This window comes from Herpailurus yagouaroundi, unplaced genomic scaffold (genome assembly GCF_014898765.1).
Source record: "Herpailurus yagouaroundi ecotype Mexico unplaced genomic scaffold, PumYag 166, whole genome shotgun sequence".
Lineage (NCBI taxonomy): Eukaryota > Metazoa > Chordata > Mammalia > Carnivora > Felidae > Herpailurus > Herpailurus yagouaroundi.
In genome coordinates this window covers 13,113,043-13,134,192 of record NW_024412407.1, presented here as the reverse complement: position 1 = coordinate 13,134,192, position 21,150 = coordinate 13,113,043, and the positions used below count along the sequence as shown (strand labels likewise).

At 38.1% G+C, this 21,150-nt stretch overlaps 1 protein-coding gene across 1 annotated transcript in view; it reads left to right on the top strand.

Annotated features, from left to right (window-relative positions):
* Positions 1-20,716, top strand: part of CNTN1 (contactin 1) — a 171,648-nt gene extending 150,932 nt beyond the window's left edge. Inside the window, exon 22 of the mRNA XM_040488424.1 lies at positions 18,421-20,716. Within this exon, the coding sequence (XP_040344358.1) occupies positions 18,421-18,497 (77 nt within the window). The 3' untranslated portion in view covers positions 18,498-20,716. The remainder of the gene's footprint in view (positions 1-18,420) is intronic.
* Positions 20,717-21,150: the final 434 nt, after the last annotated feature.

Sequence of the window (21,150 nt, the reverse complement as noted above, 5' to 3'; positions counted from 1 at the left end):
AGTTATTTAAAACATATTAGCATATCATCAATGTCTAAAAGTCTCTCTGTATAAAATGCAGTCAAGAGGCATAAAGGCACAAGGCGCAAGTCTTAATGGAAGAAAGACAGTGATGACTCCAAAAAATGCATAATGAAGTGACTAGAAGAAAAATGGCACTACTGTTAGGAATACAGACAAATGTTGAAAGAAGTTCAATTTCCACTCTCTGTGTGGGACTTTGGCTTGTTCAATATAAACAAAATGGTTTCTTAAGTATTTCCCAGAATTCCTCGTGGTTAGCAAGGAGTAACTACTTTGCTGATTTTTAAAATAAACTCTTTGCGGAAGTGATGAAAGCCAATCTTCTTGTCTCCACTTTTTTGAGCCTAAAAAATTTGAAAAGAACTTATAATTTCAGAGTTTAGCACCTGACAATAAGACTGAGGATGACCTTTCTGGAAAGAGAATTCTGGAAAATGTATAAACAGAGTGAAAATACCATGCAGACACCATCCAAAGTGATTGGATTATGTTATAATCTTCTGGCTGAGAGGCTTTAAACAAGCACACACTCAGAAATCGTTTAGAGTAATCAGTGATGAGTTTCAGCCAGCAACTCCTTCCATGTTTCAGACTATATCATTAAAACAGCTGAGAAATTGTTTCTCCTGGGGAAGTGCAAAAAGAAGAATCAGCTGGTTGTGATCCTTATAATAGTTGTAGAAATTCAGTGAATTTGGACCATTTCTTAGAAGAACTGAATGTGCATGTGGAAAAACAGAGATACACCAAGTAATCCTCGCTGATAGAGGGATGACACTGAATCCTGCAGTGAGGCCTCAAGGTCTGACAAACAAATGAGTTCAGGTTCCTATTAGGAAGGAAAATCTTAACTACCAAAATACTACCTCAAACAGGTGAGTCACTCATTTGTCAGACCCGCAAAGCAATGATGAATCAAGAAAGATCAAATGGTCCTTTTGTCACAGTTTTACCCTGGGAAAGCTCCCAAGGTCTCTGAATCACCAAGTGAAACCAGTGGAGAACTAAGATTTTTGGCTGTTTCCACTGTGGAGGTGCTTGGATATGGGTAGTAATTTCCAGCCCTCAGCTCATTACATTAGGTAGGCTGGATCACTGCATTCTCTAGCCATAGTAAGAGACACTCATGAAGCATCTGTGCGGTAGGGAAAATAGCACTGGGCTTACAGTCAGGTTTCAGTTCAATACTTCATTTTACTTTTCCTAGGTGGGCAAATCTGAGACTTAGGCTCCTCATCTATATGTGAGGATAACGATACTTCAACTGTGTATTATATGGCTTACACAAAATAACATGTTACACCTTCCCCAGAGTTGGCACATCATAAATCATTTTAAAAAAATCAATCCATTGAATGAATATTTGTTGGTGCTGTGTTCGGGGTCAGATTGTCCAGAAAACTTAGGATAAATGAAATAATTTTAAAGTTTATTTATTTATTGAGAGAGAGAGAGAGAGAGAAGCAAGCAGCAGGGGAGGGGATAGAGAGAGGGAAGACAGCATCTGAGGTGGGCTCTGTGCTGACAACAGAGTGTGATGCCGGGCTCGAACTCACCAACTGAGATCATGACCTGAGCGAAAGTTGGACACTTAACTGACTGAACCACTGAGGTGCCCCTAAATGAAATGACTTTTAAAAATCTCCTTTTTATTCTCCTATCACTCTCTGTATATTTAAATTTTAGAGTTTTCCTCATCGTTAGATGAAGATTTTATTTTAAAAGACAAACAGAGCTAAAATTTAAATACAAATTAATCTGCATCTATACTTTAATAAAACTAGGCATGAGACGTGGAAATTACCCCCAGGCAGGCTAGCCACTTGAGTTACTGCTACTAATTAGGGTCCCACAAAAGAGCCACATAAAGCTAGACACAACTCCCACTTTGGGGCTCATAGCGCCAATGACAAAGACTGCCCCATGTTATCCTCATAGTTCTCGTCTTTTTGAAGGGCCTGCTATTCTAAGCAAATTTTAAATAACTGCATACCTATCCTTTCCTACAACTGGGGAGTGATGTGTCCCACAAATACTGGTACCAGCAATATGCATATAAATGTGTGTCTCCTAGAAATATGTCACATTTCCTACAATTTTAGGGATGCCTATAGAAAGTAGACCCTCTGTGCATGAATAGTCATGACATCCTGCCACATGATAGAGTAAGCTTTTTGGATTCCATTGTCTCACATAAAAACAGTGTGCACCACCCTGGCCTTGAATATAGGTATTAAAATCAGCAAAAGATCATTTACTTAAGTTTATATAAAATAAGAACTGAGGGGGCACCTGGGTGGTTAAGTTGGTTGAACCTCCAACTCTTGATTTCAGCTCAGGTCCCAGAGTTGTGGGATGGAGCCCCTCATCAGGCTCTGCACTGAGCATGCTTAAGAGTCTGCTTAAGATTCTCTCTCTCTCTCTCTCTCTCTCTCTCTCTCTCTCCCTCTCTCCTTGTGGCTCCCTCCCTGACTCATACACTCTCCCTCTCTCTAAAATAAAATAAAATAAAGTAAAAGAAAAGAACAGAACTACTGAGAAGAACTCAGTGGGCTTTGTGGGAAGACATATCTGCCTGTTTCCCTTAGTTTGGATTTCTTTTGATTAGATACAATTATGAGTTCAAGGAAAATTGACTGTCATGACCAGTAGGTTTTGCTCTTCCTCTTTATTGTCAATAAGCTAAAACATTAGCTGGTCTCCCAAAAGCATGAAGAGGCAAAGCTATAGAACCAGCGAGTGTGTCAGTGGAGGAGGTGCACAGAACAGTCTTTCTTCATCTGTAAGTAAACCCAATAAACCATGTATCTGTAGCTCCTGAAAATGTCCAGGAGGTATTAGTCCCCGATGTGCTCAAGTGGTTCTTCAAGCCTAGCACTAAAGAGGGCACCACTAGCCGTGGCAAGGGGCACACACAAATTCTTAAACTTTCTGACTCTTCTCACTGTCCTTTTATCTCAAAAACAGAATGGGGAAAGGGAAGGAGAGGGAGGAGGAGGAGAGGATTTTAGTATTTGTTTTTACGAGTATGGCAAACTAGAATAGGCATTTTAAGACCCCAGTCTCTCTAACTGTAATCAAGGTTGAGAAAAAACTGATTCTCGTGGTAGTTTAATGCATTCCACAAAGCAAGGGCTACCCATGTAAGAATGTTCTAACAGCTGTTTCCAAAGCCAAATGCAGAGATCTAACAAGCTGACTCTGGTTATTTGTGAATTAATCACAAATAAATAATTTGAATGTTATTCATTAAAAGTTTCATATAAGTTGAAGAAAAAAATAAACCCATGAAATCCATTATATACATGTTGCACATTTGGTGTAGAATGCGTAGAATGTGACCCAAATACTAAGGTCTGGGTCTTCTCTGTCTCACCCCCGGCTCAGTGTATTCTCATTAAAAATTCATGAAATAATTGTTTTAGTGCACAAATTATATTTCATATTTCAAATTTATAATTATCAGCTGACTTTTACTTTACATTTTTAGCATTTTTTTCCATTTAATGATCACAAATACCCTGCTGTGTATTACATTCCCCATTTTATAGATAAGGAAATGGAGGCTCTGAAGGCTTAAGTACCTTGTGAGGACAAATATATTCAAATGCGTTCACATAGAGCACTGAGGGCAAAAATATTCAAATAGAATTCTTTCTAATGTGGAGTCTCATGCTCTTGTGAAAACATCACCTTGCATTTCTTCAGGACTAGGTAAGCTAATCTAAAAGGCCCTCATAGTCACAGTCTTATCTTGCCCAAAACCTATCAAAGTAGGTTGTTTGAGCATATGCTTGTTGGCCAATAGGCAGTTGGAAGGTACTTTTACATTTCCCAGCAAATACTTGGTCATCATTGTATTGTAAATGCTCGTTTCTTTCTCAAAGAGGAAATGCATTCTGGCAGTCTAGCATTCTGACATGGAAAGGGCCAGAGTCAACAGTAAGGAAAGAGTACAGTTGCTAAGATAAGCTGCCAGCAAACCAGGTACCCCTGCCAAAAAAAGATTAGTGGGTTGCATGAATTTGAAAAAAACCATCAAAGCCACTATCACTTACATGATCAAACTTTTAATGTGTATTTATAAACTAGTATCAACTTTGATTATTATAAATGAGGGGAAATATAACAAATATGTTTGCAAATTTGGTGGCTCAATGTTTGATATTCTTAAATACATTATGGCTTGCTTAGAATCATAGACTCATGGCCATACTAGGAACCTTAGGACTTATAACATTGAACCCTATCATTTTCCAGAAGGAAAATTCACATCCTTGACAAGTAAAATAGCCAAGGATCACACCAGCCTCAGAGCCACATCTTGAGTCCAAATATTATCTTGCCTGAAGTTATACAACTAGCTATTGAAATAACTGGAAGTAGGCCTTAGGCTATCTTTTTCCTTCTCCACAAAGCTTAGTATTTTCCCATCTCAAAGAGACATACAGAGACAAAATTACCAAAAGCAAAATAAGTAAGCTGATAGACACCATAAAAAATAGATATCTAAAGAAAAAAAATGATGGAAAAGTTCAGAAAAATCTGTAACTCAAAGAACAAACTCATTTTATTTCCTGATTTCCCTTTTGCTTTTTTTCCCCCAGAAACTTTTAAAACCAACTGGGTAAATATCCATTACTTCATTTTGTCAAGGGCAGGTAGTTAACGCTTATAATAATTGATTTAAAACTGAAACATGTCTCAGCATTTTCCCCTAGAGACCTATTTGAAGAAAATCCAACTACCTTTCTAAAAAGTCACCTCCTCTAATTTTTAATAAGCACTAGGCAATTTATAAAAATAATTTTGGTATATGGCCTAAAGGAAATTTTAACATTAACCTCACTGAATTGTAGGCGTTTTATTGCAAATTTTATGCCAGTTTCCAGGCAAGTAAAACTTTCCTACTTTATAAGTTTTCCAGTTTTATACATCAGCTCTATTCTAAACCCTCGTTATTGATAGCATTTAGATGGGATAAAGAATGGGGTGGGAACCTGGGGCTGGTAGGGCAGGAGAATCGTGCAAGAGAAAGTATGCAAAGAAGAGACAGAAAGTATGGAAATTCCAGAAATGACTCAACCAAATCCAATATTTTCATAAAATCCCAATAGTCAAGGAAAATTTTTAAATAATATTTTAAAGTAATTTGGTTTTGCCTCAATGACAAACATTGCTCAGTTGTTAAGTCCTGCGAGAAAATTGGATTACCTAATTTTTGTCTTAATTGTCTTTGTAAGAAAACACACCCATACTTTAAGTTGCATTTCAGTATCTCAAAGTCAGAAACAGCTCTTCCTTCTTTAACCCTTGTTTTCACCCATTTCTGCCACAAAACTTAGGAAAATAAGTATCATTTCCAACTTCATACAACAATCCAGTGGAGAAGCAGATATAATTAAATAGTTTGCTGAAGGGTATATAATTAGTAAAAGATAGATGGAGAATTCCCAGTGGGTTAGGCTAACCAAAAATAAACGCTTCACCACTTCTTAACCAGACTAAATCCTTATGATTGATTGAATTTGTAAAATGACAAAATCTTTCTAGGTCTTCCTGTACAAATAAATAAGGTCAGAAATGCAGATCTTATGTAGACCCAACCATAGTAGTTTATTAAATTTCTTAGCTCGTCCTTTATGTAATTATCACTGCTGCTGAAATTCAGATCTTAGGGTAAATATAACCATACATATTTGTGTACTCCACCCCCTACCCCCCAAAAAAGAAAAGTAGCCTCCAGGCTTACAGTATCTAATGTTGCACCCATCCTGAGTGACTTTCAATGTTTACTCATAAAAATGGCTCCATTACTGTGACTAGTTTACAGAAATAATTAGTCCTTAAATCTTCAGTAGCTAAATAGATCACTTGCTTTTCTTATTTTGATTGGAATTGGAAAAATATGTAAAAGTTGAGGAAGGCAAGTTAGAGAGGTGAGCAATTATCTGAAACATATTTTTCCAATTACCACAAAACACATTTTCCAAAGTTATGGGCGGAATATTATTATTGTGACTTATTCCTTGACAAAAAGCATACCATAGTCAACAAATTTAAGAGATAAGGATTATTCTATGTTACTTTGGTGACTCGGTGGGCATTTGTACTTTTTAGTTGAAGTGTGCTCTCATTTTCTCTCAGAACTCTTATTTTGCTTCTTGATCCTCATAGCTCTTTCCCTGGGGAAGGTACCCCCTCCTGAGATCAGAATGAACATTGACATCTTCTTAAGTCACCTTGTCTCCTTGGCCACACTGATTAGTAAAGGGATGGGAACCTGTTCCAAGCTGGTTCTCTTACAGAAATTCACTAATTCAGCCACAGTGGTTGGTCTGGGAGTGGCTGTTTGATCCAGACTCTGCAAATCAGAATCTTTCCTTCACAGTTTTCTCACTAGAATTTGGGTAAAAAGATGTCGTCATTTTCTTCTTGAGAATATATGACAGCGAGCTTAGTGCTCTTGTGTGTCTTGAGGAGAAGTGTGTCTGAGAATTTGAGGCAATATGCAAAGGAAGAAGAGATGAAAGTCAGCGACACGGAAGACACAGAGGTTGAAGTCTCTGGTTCTAGTTGCCCAAAATCCGTATGACATTTGCTCTTTAGTTGGGTTCCTGTTACCAGAAACCAAAGATCCCAACTATAATACCTCAGAGGAGATAACACTTGAGCTAGACCACTACAATAAAGTTCAGTATGCCCAGTCTTAACAGGTGGAAGGACATTCTAGGAATATTTGTGCACTAAAAGGACATGTGTATGATTGGGGAACAGTAAGTAGACATGTATGTCTCAAACGTAGGTTGTATGCAAGGGACACCTGCCTTTTTTATTGTTTTTCTTTGCTTTTCACCCATCTACTTTTCAAAAAATATAGTGCAAGAAATCTATTGCAAGAAATGAACAGTATTGGGGTGCCTGGTGTCTCAGTCAGTTAAATGTCCAACGTTGGCTCAGTCATGCTCTCACAGTTCATTAGTTCGAGCCCTGCATCGCGCTCTCCACTGTCAGCATGGAGCCTACTTCTGCCTCTGTCCCCATCTCTGTCTGCCCCTCTCCCACTTGGGCACAGGCCAAATGTAGTATGAATTACTACAATTTACAGGAATTTTCTATTAGCCATGCATTTTCTGAAGTGCTTTACATAAGGCAGCTGTTTTCAAACTGCGATAAGCAGATCTCCACATGCTGTGTGGAGTGATGGGCTTGCGGGAGTACAAGTACCAGCATGACCATGGAGGAGGCAAAGGTCTCTAGTCTCCTTCTCCAGGCACATCTTTGAATAAAGCATCCCTTTTCCTCTTAGTTCAGTCATGGACTTCCACACATGATTGCTTCTAAAGATTTCTGCTAAAATATATAGAAGAACCATTAATAGACATCTTCTCAATTCTCACAATAAAGCCATGAGACATTATCTTCATTTTATAGCTGAAGAAACTGAGGCATAAAAAGATTAAGACACACACTAAAGATTACCTAGCCAGTAAAAGGCAGAGGCAGGATTTGGACTTTGCCTTCTTTGCCTCTCCCCAGAGGTCTTATTCTTATCTGCCACTTGCTACTACTATTGCCAGTACAGCTTTACAGCTCCTACCAGGACACTGATCTCCTTACTGATCCTCATGTTTGCCTCTTGATTCTGTGAAAACCTACACAGCTGAAGACCAAGCACAAACCTGTAGTCTGACATGTAGTCAGACTGGATGCAGCAAAGAAACAAGCCAGAGCAGTTGTGGAACACCACTCAAGTGAGATGGAGAAGCTTCTTACGTAAGACTTGAGTCCCTGCTGAAGAATTCAGAGCAGCGTGTAAGGGAGTTAACAATCAGTTCTGGACCTGCTGTTTCCCAAGTAAGGATAGGAGAAGCAGAAATTAACTAGGGTTGGGGGGCCATCATGAGTAGAGGGCGGTTGATCAATTGAGTATTCCCAGTAATAGATGGGAAGTAAAGCAGACCGGGGGCATCATGGGTAACACAGCACTAGCCCCTCAATGAAGGGGCCATTATGGAATTTTGTAGCTGTGGCTTGACCTCTGAAGTATCTCCAGTGAAGCTTATAGTTGGCATTATCTGTGTCTTTCACACTAACCTGAATAATGACATGTGGCTTTGTTCTTTTTCCATCTAATCTGATTTCCACTCTCAGTCCCAGACAGATTTCTACTCTTTGACTTAAGTTTGCTGCTATCCCAACAAATGTTCTGTTAACTTGACAAATTTCAATAGCAAACACCCACTGATACAGTGAATGTATATTAAACATGCCTCTAGGTTGTGGGGAATCAACCATCTTATCTAAAATCTTTCTTCCCTAAGTCCAGGGCCAATTATAAGACTGAAAGAATCTGAAGTAATGTTCTAACAAGACAAATCAGAGGATTCCACAACCAAGTGGTAAAATAGATAGATGGCTTTTTAACATGATTTTATTTTTAAGTAATCTGTACTCCCAATGTGGGGTTCAAACTCACCACCCAAGATCAAGAGTCACATGCTCTACTGACTGAGCCAGCCAGGTACCACAATAAATGCCTTTTTGTTGTGTTTTTTTTCAATATCCTCTCTCTGATGGAGAAAAAAAACCCGGTATTTCCTGAAGAAAAGCATTTACAGGAATGGATAACCCCTTTCCTTGCCCCAGATCCCTAAAAGTTAGAGAGATTATGGAATAGAAAGAATATAAAATGTAAGGAAATACCAACGGTTCCACTACAGATCACAGTGGTTTCCTTTGTCTTCTTTATTAAGCCCCCTTTCCTACCCTTTTGCTTTCTCTCCCAACTTGTACCCTTAATCAGAAAAGGTTAAGGGCTTCTAGCTGTTAAAATTATTTATATTATAACATTACAGATCAAGTATTCACTATGTGCAGCACTTGGTATTAGTCAACACAGCTGAAAATACAGTTTGGGTTTATTCCTTTTCCTGAAGTGTTTACAATTTAGAAATATGAACAGTGTGAACACAAAGAGTGACACCACAAGAATGAACTTCTCTGTCCCATGGCACCATGCACGATAGCTAAGCAGTAGCAATTTGGATTGGACTATAATGTCCAAATTGAAGCACCAAAAAAGAGATTTGTGGGATGCCTGGGTGCCTCAGTCAGTTAAGCATCCGACTCTTGATTTTGGCTCAGGTCATGATCTCACAGTTAATGAGTTCAAGCCCCCCATCAGGCTCTACACTGACAGTGTGGAGCCTGCTAGGGATTCTCTCTCTCCCTCTCTGCCCCTCCCCTGTTCTCACTCTCTCAAAATAAATAAATAAATGGAAAAAAAAACAAGAAAGTAGATCTATATTAAAAACTGACTAGAATGGTTCTCTGCTTATCACAAAACTTGCAAAGATGGTTAAGCACTGCTTAACTTTTAATTAGAATTTCCCTTCTCAACATAAAATTCCCTCCATTAGGAATCCTTTCTGAAAGAAATAATAGATCAGTGAAGGTTAGGTAAAAAGAAAAATCAAGAAAATCCAGTAGAAAAAATATAGTACTCTAAATTGGCTTTGGTTTTGTTCTGATAGGGAAAAATGATTCACATGTTCATGTTTGACATGCAGTAAATATGTGAAAGCAAAATATGTGTTTACTACTTACCATATAATTATGACATTGTGCTTGATAGCATTATTTTGATATACATTTTGTTAGATATAAAACCAATATATATTGAAAACCCTTGAAGAATAAGGGGAGCCCACATTTAAAATGCCCTTTAAATAGTAATTCAGTCAGGTCTCTAATTTGTGCTTGGAATGTGGAAGAGAATTGAAGATGAAGACCACAATTACATAAGCTTGAGCCATTAGAGAAATTAAATATAACACACATAAACATGAAGAGTTTATTTAAAATAAATCAAATATCCTGATGTTGAAGCCACAAATTATGAAATTGTATTTGGTTTTCATACTAACACCAAAACTTCAAGCTGGCATCCACAATTGCCTAAACTTCTTTCTGCAGCCAAAGTTTGTATGAGCCAACCCACCATTTAGGCAAGTACATGAATGTGGACCCGTCACCAATGTAATTTGTGGTTAAAGGACGCAGCAGTACAGAGAGACCCTGCACTCATTGTCAGACAAAAGTCTTCAGAACAGATCATTTAACTTAGGTCAGACTTTGAAAACTAATGTTTTTCTGTGTGATTGAGGTTTACTATTGGTCACCTTGTCAGAATAAAATAACATGTGGACTGTGGCATAATTTTTAAAATATCTATGTAGAAAAATAGAATGAAAAAATACTACGTGAATCCAAAGACTCTTTGAAACAACTTAGGTGCTGTGCTTTCTCATATGTCTCATATAATTTTCCTTCTGTGCCTTTTTAAGTGTGGAGAGTAGCATCCTTATGCATTTCTAGAACTGATCCTTTTCCAAAGCTATCTGTAGAAAGTGGCAGAAAATGGGATACGGCCTTTGGGGCCTGACCAATCTGAGATGGAAACCTGGCTCTGCCAGTCTACTGGCAATTGGCTTTGAGCAAGTCATTTTACCTGACACTGAGTTACCTAATCTATAAAAGCAGGATGGTAAGACCTACCATCACAGGCTGTTGTGTTAACGCCATAATATATACAACTGGCCAGCATAGTGTCTGTCTTATGGCTGTAGATCAGGAAGTAGTAGCATTCATAGTTTGCTATTAGTGTTATCATCACTATTGATAATGTTATGCAGCATCAGCATTAATGGACTATAAGCACCACTTATATTGCCTTTCTTGTTTGCCCACACTTTTGACCCTCACCGTCCTGCTTATTTTTTTTTTTTATCTGTGTCAAATGATACTTCTCTTAAGTTTTCCATGCAGTACTCAATGCTACTAACAGGGTACTAGTGAAATACATGTTTGTAGATAGACACAATCATCTTCCATCCTGTGGAGAATGGGAATGTGCTTCTAATGACTAGAGAGTCAAGATAAATGCCCTGACTCTTCCTAATACAAGAGGAATATTCCACAGAGAGGGCTGTTTGGGGTCACTGTTAGTATGGTAGCTAATAATGTTTTAAGGTTTCAGAATAACTTCTAAAACTTGTATCTATAACTTGACACACGTCTATTATATTTATGAGCTGTTGACTGTAGTTTTTAGCTCAGCATTCATCCCAGCAGTGTGTTCAGTGAAGATACTGCCTAATAGATGTGGAGAGTGGAAAAGAAGAGTGTGCCTTCTTGATCCCCTTTGTTAGCCTTTTCTCAAGAATTCCAACGTGGGCAATACCTGCACCCATAAACTGGACCACAGGAGGAACCCTTCTAGATGTAATGATTAGCTCAAGATGTAATTCAAGTCCAGACTACATGACATCATTTTTACTTTTAATTCATAACATAGTATCTCAAAGCAATTTTTCCTTACATAAAAATTTGAATAGGTTATTTACTATTATCAAGTATACAGAGAAATGAATAGGAAGATGGTGGCATAGGAGGACGCTGGGCTCACTGCGTCCTGCTGATCACTTAGATTGCACCCACACTTGCCTAAATAACCCAGAAAACCACCAGAAGACTAGCAGAACAGATTCTCTGGAACCAAGCATAGGCGACAGGCCCACAAGAGGGTAGGAAGGGCAGAGAGGCAGTGCACGCTATACAGACTGGCGGGAGAGAGCCCGGGCAGAGGGGCAGCCCACTGGCAAAGCAGAACCCCCGAGTCTGGCTTGCAAAAGTGGAGGGGACAGATGGAGTGTGTTCGGACAGCAAGCGGGACTTAACATCTGGAAGGTTATAAACTAACAGTTCTGCTCGGAGAGAAGGAGGGCTGGAGGACAACGGGAGGAGAGTTGTTGAGCCCCGGACGTCAGAACTCAGCTTGGTGGGGAACAAAGGTGCTCGCCAGTGCCATCTCCCTTGCCCATCCCCCAGCCAAAATCCCAAAGGGAACCAGTTCCTGTCAGGGAACTTTCTTGCACTGTGCAAACACCCAACATTGTGCTTCTGAGGATCCATCCCTCTGGTGGGGGGCCTGACTCCCTCCAGGTGCTGCAGGGCCCCTCCCAAAGCAGATCTCTGAAGGAAAAGCGAGCTGAGCCTGCCCCTCCCGCTCCTTTGCACCTTGCCAATCCACCCCAGCTAATATGCCAAATCCCCAGCACCACAAGCCTGGCAGTGTGCAAGTAGCCCAGATGGGCCACGCCACCCCACAGTGAATCCCGCCCCTAGGAGAGGGGAAGAGAAGGCACACACCAGTCTGACTGTGGCCCCAGCGGTGGGCTGGGGGCAGACATCAGGTCTGACTGCGGGCCCCGCTCACCAACGCAAGCTATTCAAGACAGCACAGGGTGAAACGCCCAGAGTCTAAGAGACCCCCAAAAATGAACCACCAGAGTCCAGAGTCAAAGCTAAGCAGCAAGGGTCATTTATTGCAGGTTCGAACCTGGACCTCTGCGCCCCCGTTGCCGGTGACGCCAAGAGGCCCTGAGAGACGTTTTTACACCCCTTTTATAGACAGGTACAAACAAGTCATGGGGAAATCAGGAATTTTCCACAGTTACAGAGCTGCGATTGGTTGGTGTTTAAAGTTGGACACTTAACAGTATTCGATTGGTTCCTGCCTTTAGGTCAGACCACAACCGGGGGTACGGGTATCACAATGATTGATCAGGAATACACGGATGTGCCAAGCAACAATGATTGATCAGGACTACATGGATGTGCCAAGTAACAATGGTTGATCAAGAATATACGGATGTGCCAGGCAATAATGATTGATCAGGAATACATGGGCGCGCCAAGCAATTGTACAGAAGCGGAACAAGCTGGTTAAGCTTGGTTAGGTTTCAGTTTCCCGTAACTTAAGCTTTTACATTTCAATTTTCTCAGGCCTCTCAAGGGCAAGTGCCCCGCAGTCCCACACCACTCCAGGGACTATCCAAAATGAAGAAATGGAAGAATTCCCCTCAAAAGAATCTCCAGGAAATAACGACAGCTAACGAACTGATCAAAAAGGATTTAACAATATAACAAAGTGAATTTAGAATAATAGTCATAAAATTAATCGCTGGGCTTGAAAACAGTATAGAGGACAGCAGAGAATCTCTTGCTACAGAGATCAAGGGACTAAGGAACAGCCAGGAGGAGCTAAAAAATGCTATAAATGAGCTTCAAAATAAAATGGAGACAACCACAGCTCGGATTGAAGAGGCAGAGGAGAGAATAGGTGAACTACAAGATAAAATTATGGAAAAAGAGGAAGCTGAGAAAAAGAGAGACAAAAAAAATCCAGGAGTATGAGGGGAAAATTAGAGAACTAAGTGATGCACTAAAGAGAAATAATCTACGCATAATTGGTATTCCAGAGGAAGAAGAGAGAGGGAAAGGTGCTGAAGGGGTACTTGAAGAAATAATAGCTAAGAACTTCCCTGATCTGGGGAAGGAAAAAGGAATTGATATCCAAGAGACACAGAGAACTCCCTTCAGACGTAACTTGAATCGATCTTCTGCACGACATATAATGGTGAAACTGGCAAAATACGAGGATAAAGAGAAAATTCTGAAAGCAGCTAGGGATAAACATGTTCTAACATATAAAGGGAGACTGATAAGACTTGTGACGGATCTCTCTACTGAAACTTGGCAGGCCAGAAAGGAATGGCAGGAAATCTTCCATATGATGAACAGAAAAACTATGCAGCCGAGAATCCTTTATCCAGCAAATCTGTCATTTAGAATAGAAGGAGAGATAAAGGTCTTCCCAAACAAACAAAAACTGAAGGAATTCATCACCACTAAACCAGCTCTACAAGAGATCCTAAGGGGGATCCTGTGAAACAAAGTACCAGAGACATCACTACAAGCATGAAACCTACAGATATCACAATGACTCTAAACTCATATCTTTCTATAATAACACTGAACATAAATGGACTAAATGCACCAACCAAAAGACATAGGGTATCAGAATGGATAAAAAAACAAGACCCATCTATTTGTCATCTACCAGAGACTCATTTTAGACCTGAGGACACCTTCAGATTGAAAGTGAGGGGATGGAGAATTATTTATCATGCTACTGGAGGTCAAAAAAGAGCTGGAGTAGCCATACTTAGACAAACTAGACTTTAAATTAAAGACTGTAACAAGAGATGAAGAAGGGCATTATATAATAATTACAGGGTCTATCAATCAGGAAGAGCTAACAATTATAAATGTCTATGCACCGAATACGGGAGCCCCCAAATATATAAAACAATGAATCACAAACATAACCAACCTTATTGATAAGAATGTGGTAATTGCAGGGGACTTTAACACCCCACTTACAGAAATGGATAGATCATCTAGACACACGGTCAATAAAGAAACAAGGGCCCTGAATGATACATTGGATCAGATGGACTTGACAGATATATTTAAAACTCTGCATCCCAAAGCAACAGAATATACTTTCTTCTCGAGTGCACATGGAACCTTCTCCAAGATAGATCACATTCTGGGTCACAAAACAGCCCTTCATAAGTATACAAGAACTGAGATCATACCATGCATACTTTCAGACCACAATGCTATGAAGCTGGAAATCAACCACAGGAAAAAGCATGGAGGTTAAAGAACACCCTACTAAAGAATGAATGGGTCAACCAGGCAATTAGAGAAGAAATTAAAAAATATATGGAAACAAACGAAAATGAAAATACAACAATCCAAATGCTTTGGGATGCAGCAAAGGCAGTCTTGAGAGGAAAATACATTGCAATCCAGGCCTATCTCAAGAAACAAGAAAAATCCCAAATACAAAATCTAACAGCACACCTAAAGGAAATAGAAGCAGAACAGCAAAGGCAGCCTAAACCCAGCAGAAGAAGAGAAATAATAAAGATCAGAGCAGAAATAAACAATATAGAATCTAAAAAAACTGTAGAGCAGATCAACGAAACCAAGAGTTGGTTTTTTGAAAAAATAAACAAAATGGATAAACCTCTAGCCAGCCTTCTCAAAAAGAAAAGGGAGGTGACCCAAATAGATAAAATCATGAATGAAAATGGAATTATTACAATCCCTCAGAAATACAAGCAAATATCAGGGAATACTATGAAAAACTATATGCCAACAAACTGGACAACCTGGAAGAAATGGACAAATTCCTAAACACCCACACACTTACAAAACTCAATCAGGAGGAAATAGAAAGCTTGAACAGACCCACAACCAGCAAAGAAATTGAATCAGTTATCAAAAATCTCCCAACAAATAAGAATCCAGGACCAGATGGCTTCCCAGGGGAGTTCTACTAGATGTTTAAAGCAGAGATAATACCTATCCTTCTCAAGCTATTCCAAGAAATAGAAAGGGAAGGAAAACTTCCAGACTCATTCTATGAAGCCAGTATTACTTTGATTCCTAAACCAGACAGAGACCCAGTAAAAAAAAGAGAACTACAGGCCAATATCCCTGATGAATATGGATGCAAAAATTCTCAATAAGATACCAGCAAATCGAATTCAACAGCATATAAAAAGAATTATTCACCATGATCAAGCGGGATTCATTCCTGGGATGCAGGGCTGGTTCAAAATTCTTAAATCAATCAATGTGATACATCACATTAATAATAGAACCATATGATCCTGTCAATGCAGAAAAATCATTTGACAAAATTCAGCATCCTTTCTTAATAAAAACCCTTGAGAAAATCGGGATAGAAGGAACATACTTAAAGATCATAAAAGCCATTTATGAAAAGCCCACAGCTAACATCATCCTCAACGGGGAAAAACTGAGAGCTTTCTCCCTGAGATCAGGAACACAACAGGGATGTCCACTCTCACTAATGTTCGTTTAACATAGTGTTGTAAGTTCTAGCATCAGCAATCAGACAACAAAAGGAAATCAAAGGCATCAAAATTGGCAAAGATGAAATTAAGCTTTCACTTTTTGCAGATGACATGATATTATACATGGAAAATCCGATAGACTCCACCAAAAGTCTGCTAGAACTGATACATGAATTCAGCAAAGTTGCAGGATACAAAATCAATGTACAGAAATCAGTTGCATTCTTATACACTAACAATGAAGCAACAGAAAGACAAATAAAGAAACTGATCCCATTCACAATATAACCAAGAAGCATAAAATACTTAGGAATAAACCTGACCAAAGATGTAAAAGATCTGTATGCTGAAAACTGTAGAAAGCTTATGAAGGTAATTGAAGAAGATATAAAGAAATGGAAAGACATTCCCTGCTCATGGATTGGAAGAATAAATATTGTCAAAATGTCATTACTACCCAAAGCTATCTACACATTCAATGCAATCCCAATCAAAATTGCACCAGCATTCTTCTCGAAGCTAGAACAGGCAATCCTAAAATTCATATGGAACCACAAAAGGCCCCGAATAGCCAAAGTAATTTTGAAGAAGAAGACCAAAGCAGGAGGCATCAAATTCCCAGACTTTAGCCTCTACTACAAAGCTGTCATCATCAAGACAGCATGGTATTGGCACAAAAACAGACACATAGACCAATGGAATAGAATAGAAACCCCAGAACTAGACCTACAAACGTATGGCCAACTCATCTTTGACAAAGCAGGAAAGAACATCCAATGGAAAAAAGACAGTCTCTTTAACAAATGGTGCTGGGAGAACTGGACAGCAACATGCAGAAGGTTGAAACTAGACCACTTTCTCACACCATTCACAAAAATAAACTCAAAATGGATAAAGGACCTGAATGTGAGACAGGAAACCATCAAAACTCTAGAGGAGAAAGCAGGAAAAGACCTCTCTGACCTCAGCCGTGGCAATTTCTTACTTGACACATCCCCAAAGGCAAGGGAATTAAAAGCAAAAATGAGCTATTGGGACCTCATGAAAATAAAAAGTTTCTGCACAGCAAAGGAACCAATCAACAAAACTAAAAGGCAACCAATGGAATGGGAAAAGATATTTGCAAATGACATATCGGACAAAGAGCTAGTATCCAAAATCTATAAAGAGCTCACCAAACTCCACACCTGAAAAACAAATAACCCAGTGAAGAAATGGGCAGAAAACATGAATAGACACTTCTCTAAAGAAGACATCCAGATGGCCATCAGGCACATGAAAAGATGCTCAACGTCACTCCTCATCAGGGAAATACAAGTCAAAACCATACTCAGTTATCACCTCACACCAGTCCGAGGGGCCAAAATGAACAAATCAGGAGACTATAGATGCTGGAAAGGATGTGGAGAAACAGGAACCCTCTTGCACTGTTGATGGGAATGCAAACTGGTGCAGCCGCTGTGGAAAACAGTGTGGAAGTTCCTCAAAAAATTAAAAATAGACCTACCCTATCACCCAGTAGTAGCACTGCTAGGAATTTACCCAAGGGATACAGGAGTACTGATGCATAGGGTCACTTGTACCCCAATGTTTATAGCAGCACTCTCAACAATAGCCAAATTATGGAAAGAGCCTAAATGGCCATCAACTGATGGATAAAGAAATTGTGGTTTATATACACAATGGAGTACTACGTGGCAATGAGAAAGAATGAAATATGGCCCTTTGTAGCAACGTGGATGCAACTGGAGAGTGTCATGTTAAGTGAAATAAGCCATACAGAGAAAGACAGATACCATATGTGTTCACTTTTATGTGGATCCTGAGAAACTTAACAGGAACCCATGGGGGAGGGAAAGGAAAAAAAAAAGAGGTTAGAGTGAGAGAGAGACAAAGCATAAGAGACTCTTAAAAACTGAGAACAAACTGAGGGGTGATGGGGGGTGGGAGGGAGGGGAAGGGTGGGTGATGGGTATTGAGGAGGGCACCTGTTGGGATGAGCACCTATTTTATATATATATTATATATACATATATATTATATACATTATATATTATTTATATATTTATATATAAAAATATATTTATATATTATATTATATATATATTACTCAAATCATTTGTGTCTGAGCACCTAAATGCCTTAAAACTATTGGGATATGAAATTATGCAAAATTTATCTAGTATACCCATGATGTTTTTATACCAGGTAACATTATTAGTATTTTTAGTACATCTTTTTATCTTATTTTTTAACACCTTCAGTGTTTTTTCATTTGTTTGCTTATTTCCATATGCTTTTTCACTTATCACCTTCTGGTAGGAATTTGGGACAGCTAGATTATAGGGAAAACCTAAGCATTTGTGATCTTATCATAAATGATTTATATGAACATGTTGTAGAGAGTCACGTGCTCTCACACACAAAATTCTTGATCAAATGTTTTTTTTTCTTTATATAACTTAATAACAGAGAATTTTTTTTAAAGGAACCATTTGATTTTCAAGTCTACATAATCTGGCCTTTCCCAAAAGGGTAAATGAGAAACAGTGCCATTCTCAATGAAATAATATGTACTTTTTTATTTACTTCGCAGGTGTATCCACCCTATCACCAAGCCTTCTAGGCTTACTGCTGCCTGCCCTTGGCATCCTTGTCTACCTGGATTTCTGAGTGTGATGTGACAGCTGCTGCTCCCAGCCCAGCTTAGAGCACACAGAGGACACCTTCATCCCTATGATGAATATAATTCCTTCCATTTTCTGTGGCTCCACCCTAAGCCAAATAAATGATACTTTAACAAACTCTCCAACTGATTTACAACACACATTATGACTGAGGCATTCAGGAACCCCTTCGTCCAAAAGAATAAACTTTTAAATGGGTATAAAATGATTTTTAACTCGTTCCAATATGCCTTATAAACCACTTAACCTGATTCTGTGACAGTTGCATGATTTAATCCAATGGGACAAGTTACAGTGTTCAATTCAATACTATAGGCTGTAGAGTGAAAAGTAAAATCACCATACACAGGTGCTTTAAATTTAATAACAAGTTGTGAAATATAATAGAGGTTGAAATGTTGATTGTATGTGGTAAATGTAAGAGTAAAACAGTCTCTTGTACTATTCTCTGTTTCGGGTCCTGCATATTTTCGAATGGCCCCTATCATTCATGACATTTTGAGTTTTCTTGAAAAAAAAAATAGAGTATAACTGAACCATTTTGACATAAATTCCATGAGCAACTCATTTTACTGAATGAGTTGAAAGATTCTGAATATTGAAAACCAAATTCTAGAAATTGTTATCAGTATTCTTATTTTGGAAGTAAGTAATTTTCTAAATGCTTGATTTTCAGAATCAGTAATAATTTTACGTTAGATTTTTAGTGGTAAAGTTAACATACCATAGGAAGGTTTTTCTTTACTTTTATATGATATTCTGAAGATATTTTATGCTTTTCTCATCATCAGTTTCAAACCTCAAAAATCACAGCTCTTCTCTAGAGTATCATCATATTGCTGTATTTATACATACATAGAATAATGAATTTTGAAAAGTAGAATGCTTTCATTTTTTAGTTGAGAGGTGACAGTCGTTACACAGCTAGAAATAAACAACGTTAAGTGAGTATAAGTGTGATCTAATACTATTCTAAGGATCTTTGGTTTTGTGCTCCATTTCTAAGTAAAAGCTTTCTTTATTGAAGGTATCAAGAAATCACCTATAGGTTGGAAAATCTACAATATACCTTATTTTTTTTAATTTGCTAGTAAACTCATTTCCCACTTCAATGCAATACTGAAAACTGGCTAAAAATACCAAATCAGTATGTTGCTAATGGTACTTTGAAAGTATGCAAACTGGAAGGCCAGGAGGAGACAAATAATGTGTCCAATGGTGTCTCCCAAGTGTTGGTGCTTTAGGTTTTCATAAGTTGTAAAAAGGAAGATGCACATTTCTTCATTCTCCATGGTATGCAAGGAAATGTGTTTGAGTGTGGATGTGAGAGAAATGGAATAATAAAGGATTAGCTGGCTCATGAAATAGTGCAATGTCTGATGATTCAGGAGGTATAATCCTATTTTATTAGCACAACCTTGCTAGCTAATTAGAGATAGAGTTTATCTTTTTAGAAAGGATACCTTATAGGTTCATAAAAAAATATTTACAGGCAGCAAAATAGAACTATTACTACTTTACCCCCTTTTCTTTAATTTGTATAATTTTTGTACTATATATCTATGTGTAAATGTTTAGAGCTTTCATTATGAAAATATCAATAAATATGTCATTAGTTTACATTCAACTCTTTGTTATAAAATTAAACTTTTTAATAATAAGTGAAATGGATGATTTCCCAGTGGAAGTATGTCAACAGTCTTAAAAGCATTACCAGATTTCATAAAATACATAATTATTTGAAAAAGAAACAAAATCTCTTCATACTTTAGGGAAACGAATACTGTGTAAGCCTTCTGTACAAATGTTTGTGTTTTCATTGTTACACTTTGGGGTTTTCCTTTTGCAATGTGACCCATGTTGGGCATTTTTATATAATCGACAACAACTAAATCTTTTGCCAAATGCATGCTCGCCTTTTATTTCTAATGTATTGCAATAAAGAGCAAAACTGGTTAGATTTTGCATGAAATGGTTCTGAAAGGTAAGAAGAAAACAGACTTTGGAGGTTGTTTCATTTTAAATTTGTGACAGAGATAAGGTAGATTAAAATCTCTCATACACTGATAACTCAAGCTTTTCATTTCCTCATACAGTTGTACAAATTTGACTGGGACCATCAGTTTTAAACTGTTGTCAAACTAACTAATGTATCATCTGCTTAAGACGCAAGATTCTTAATTAAACTTTATATAGATATAGACATATCTGTTGTTTCTTTGTATTTCAGGAAAGGTGATAGTAGTTTTATTTGATACTGATAAATATTGAATTGATTTTTTTAGTTATTTTTTATCATTTTTTCAATGGAGTAGTATAGGACTGTGCTTTGTCCTTTTTATGAATGAAAACAAATTATAAAGAAATAAATGTCTTACTGTTACCCAAAAAATAGCAACTGTCCTTTCAATTTACCTGAAGTTTAAAACTCATTTTTAGAAGGTTTTCTTTCCTCTTTTTTTAAGATTATTTTTTTATTTTGAGAGAAAGTGTGCGGGGGAGGGGCAGAGAGAGAGAGAGAGAATGTCAAGCAGGCCTGTGCTATTAGCACAGAGCCTGATGCGGGGCTCAAACCCATAAACCATGAGATCATGACCTGAGCCGAAATCAAGAGTTGGATATTTAACCGACTGAGCCAC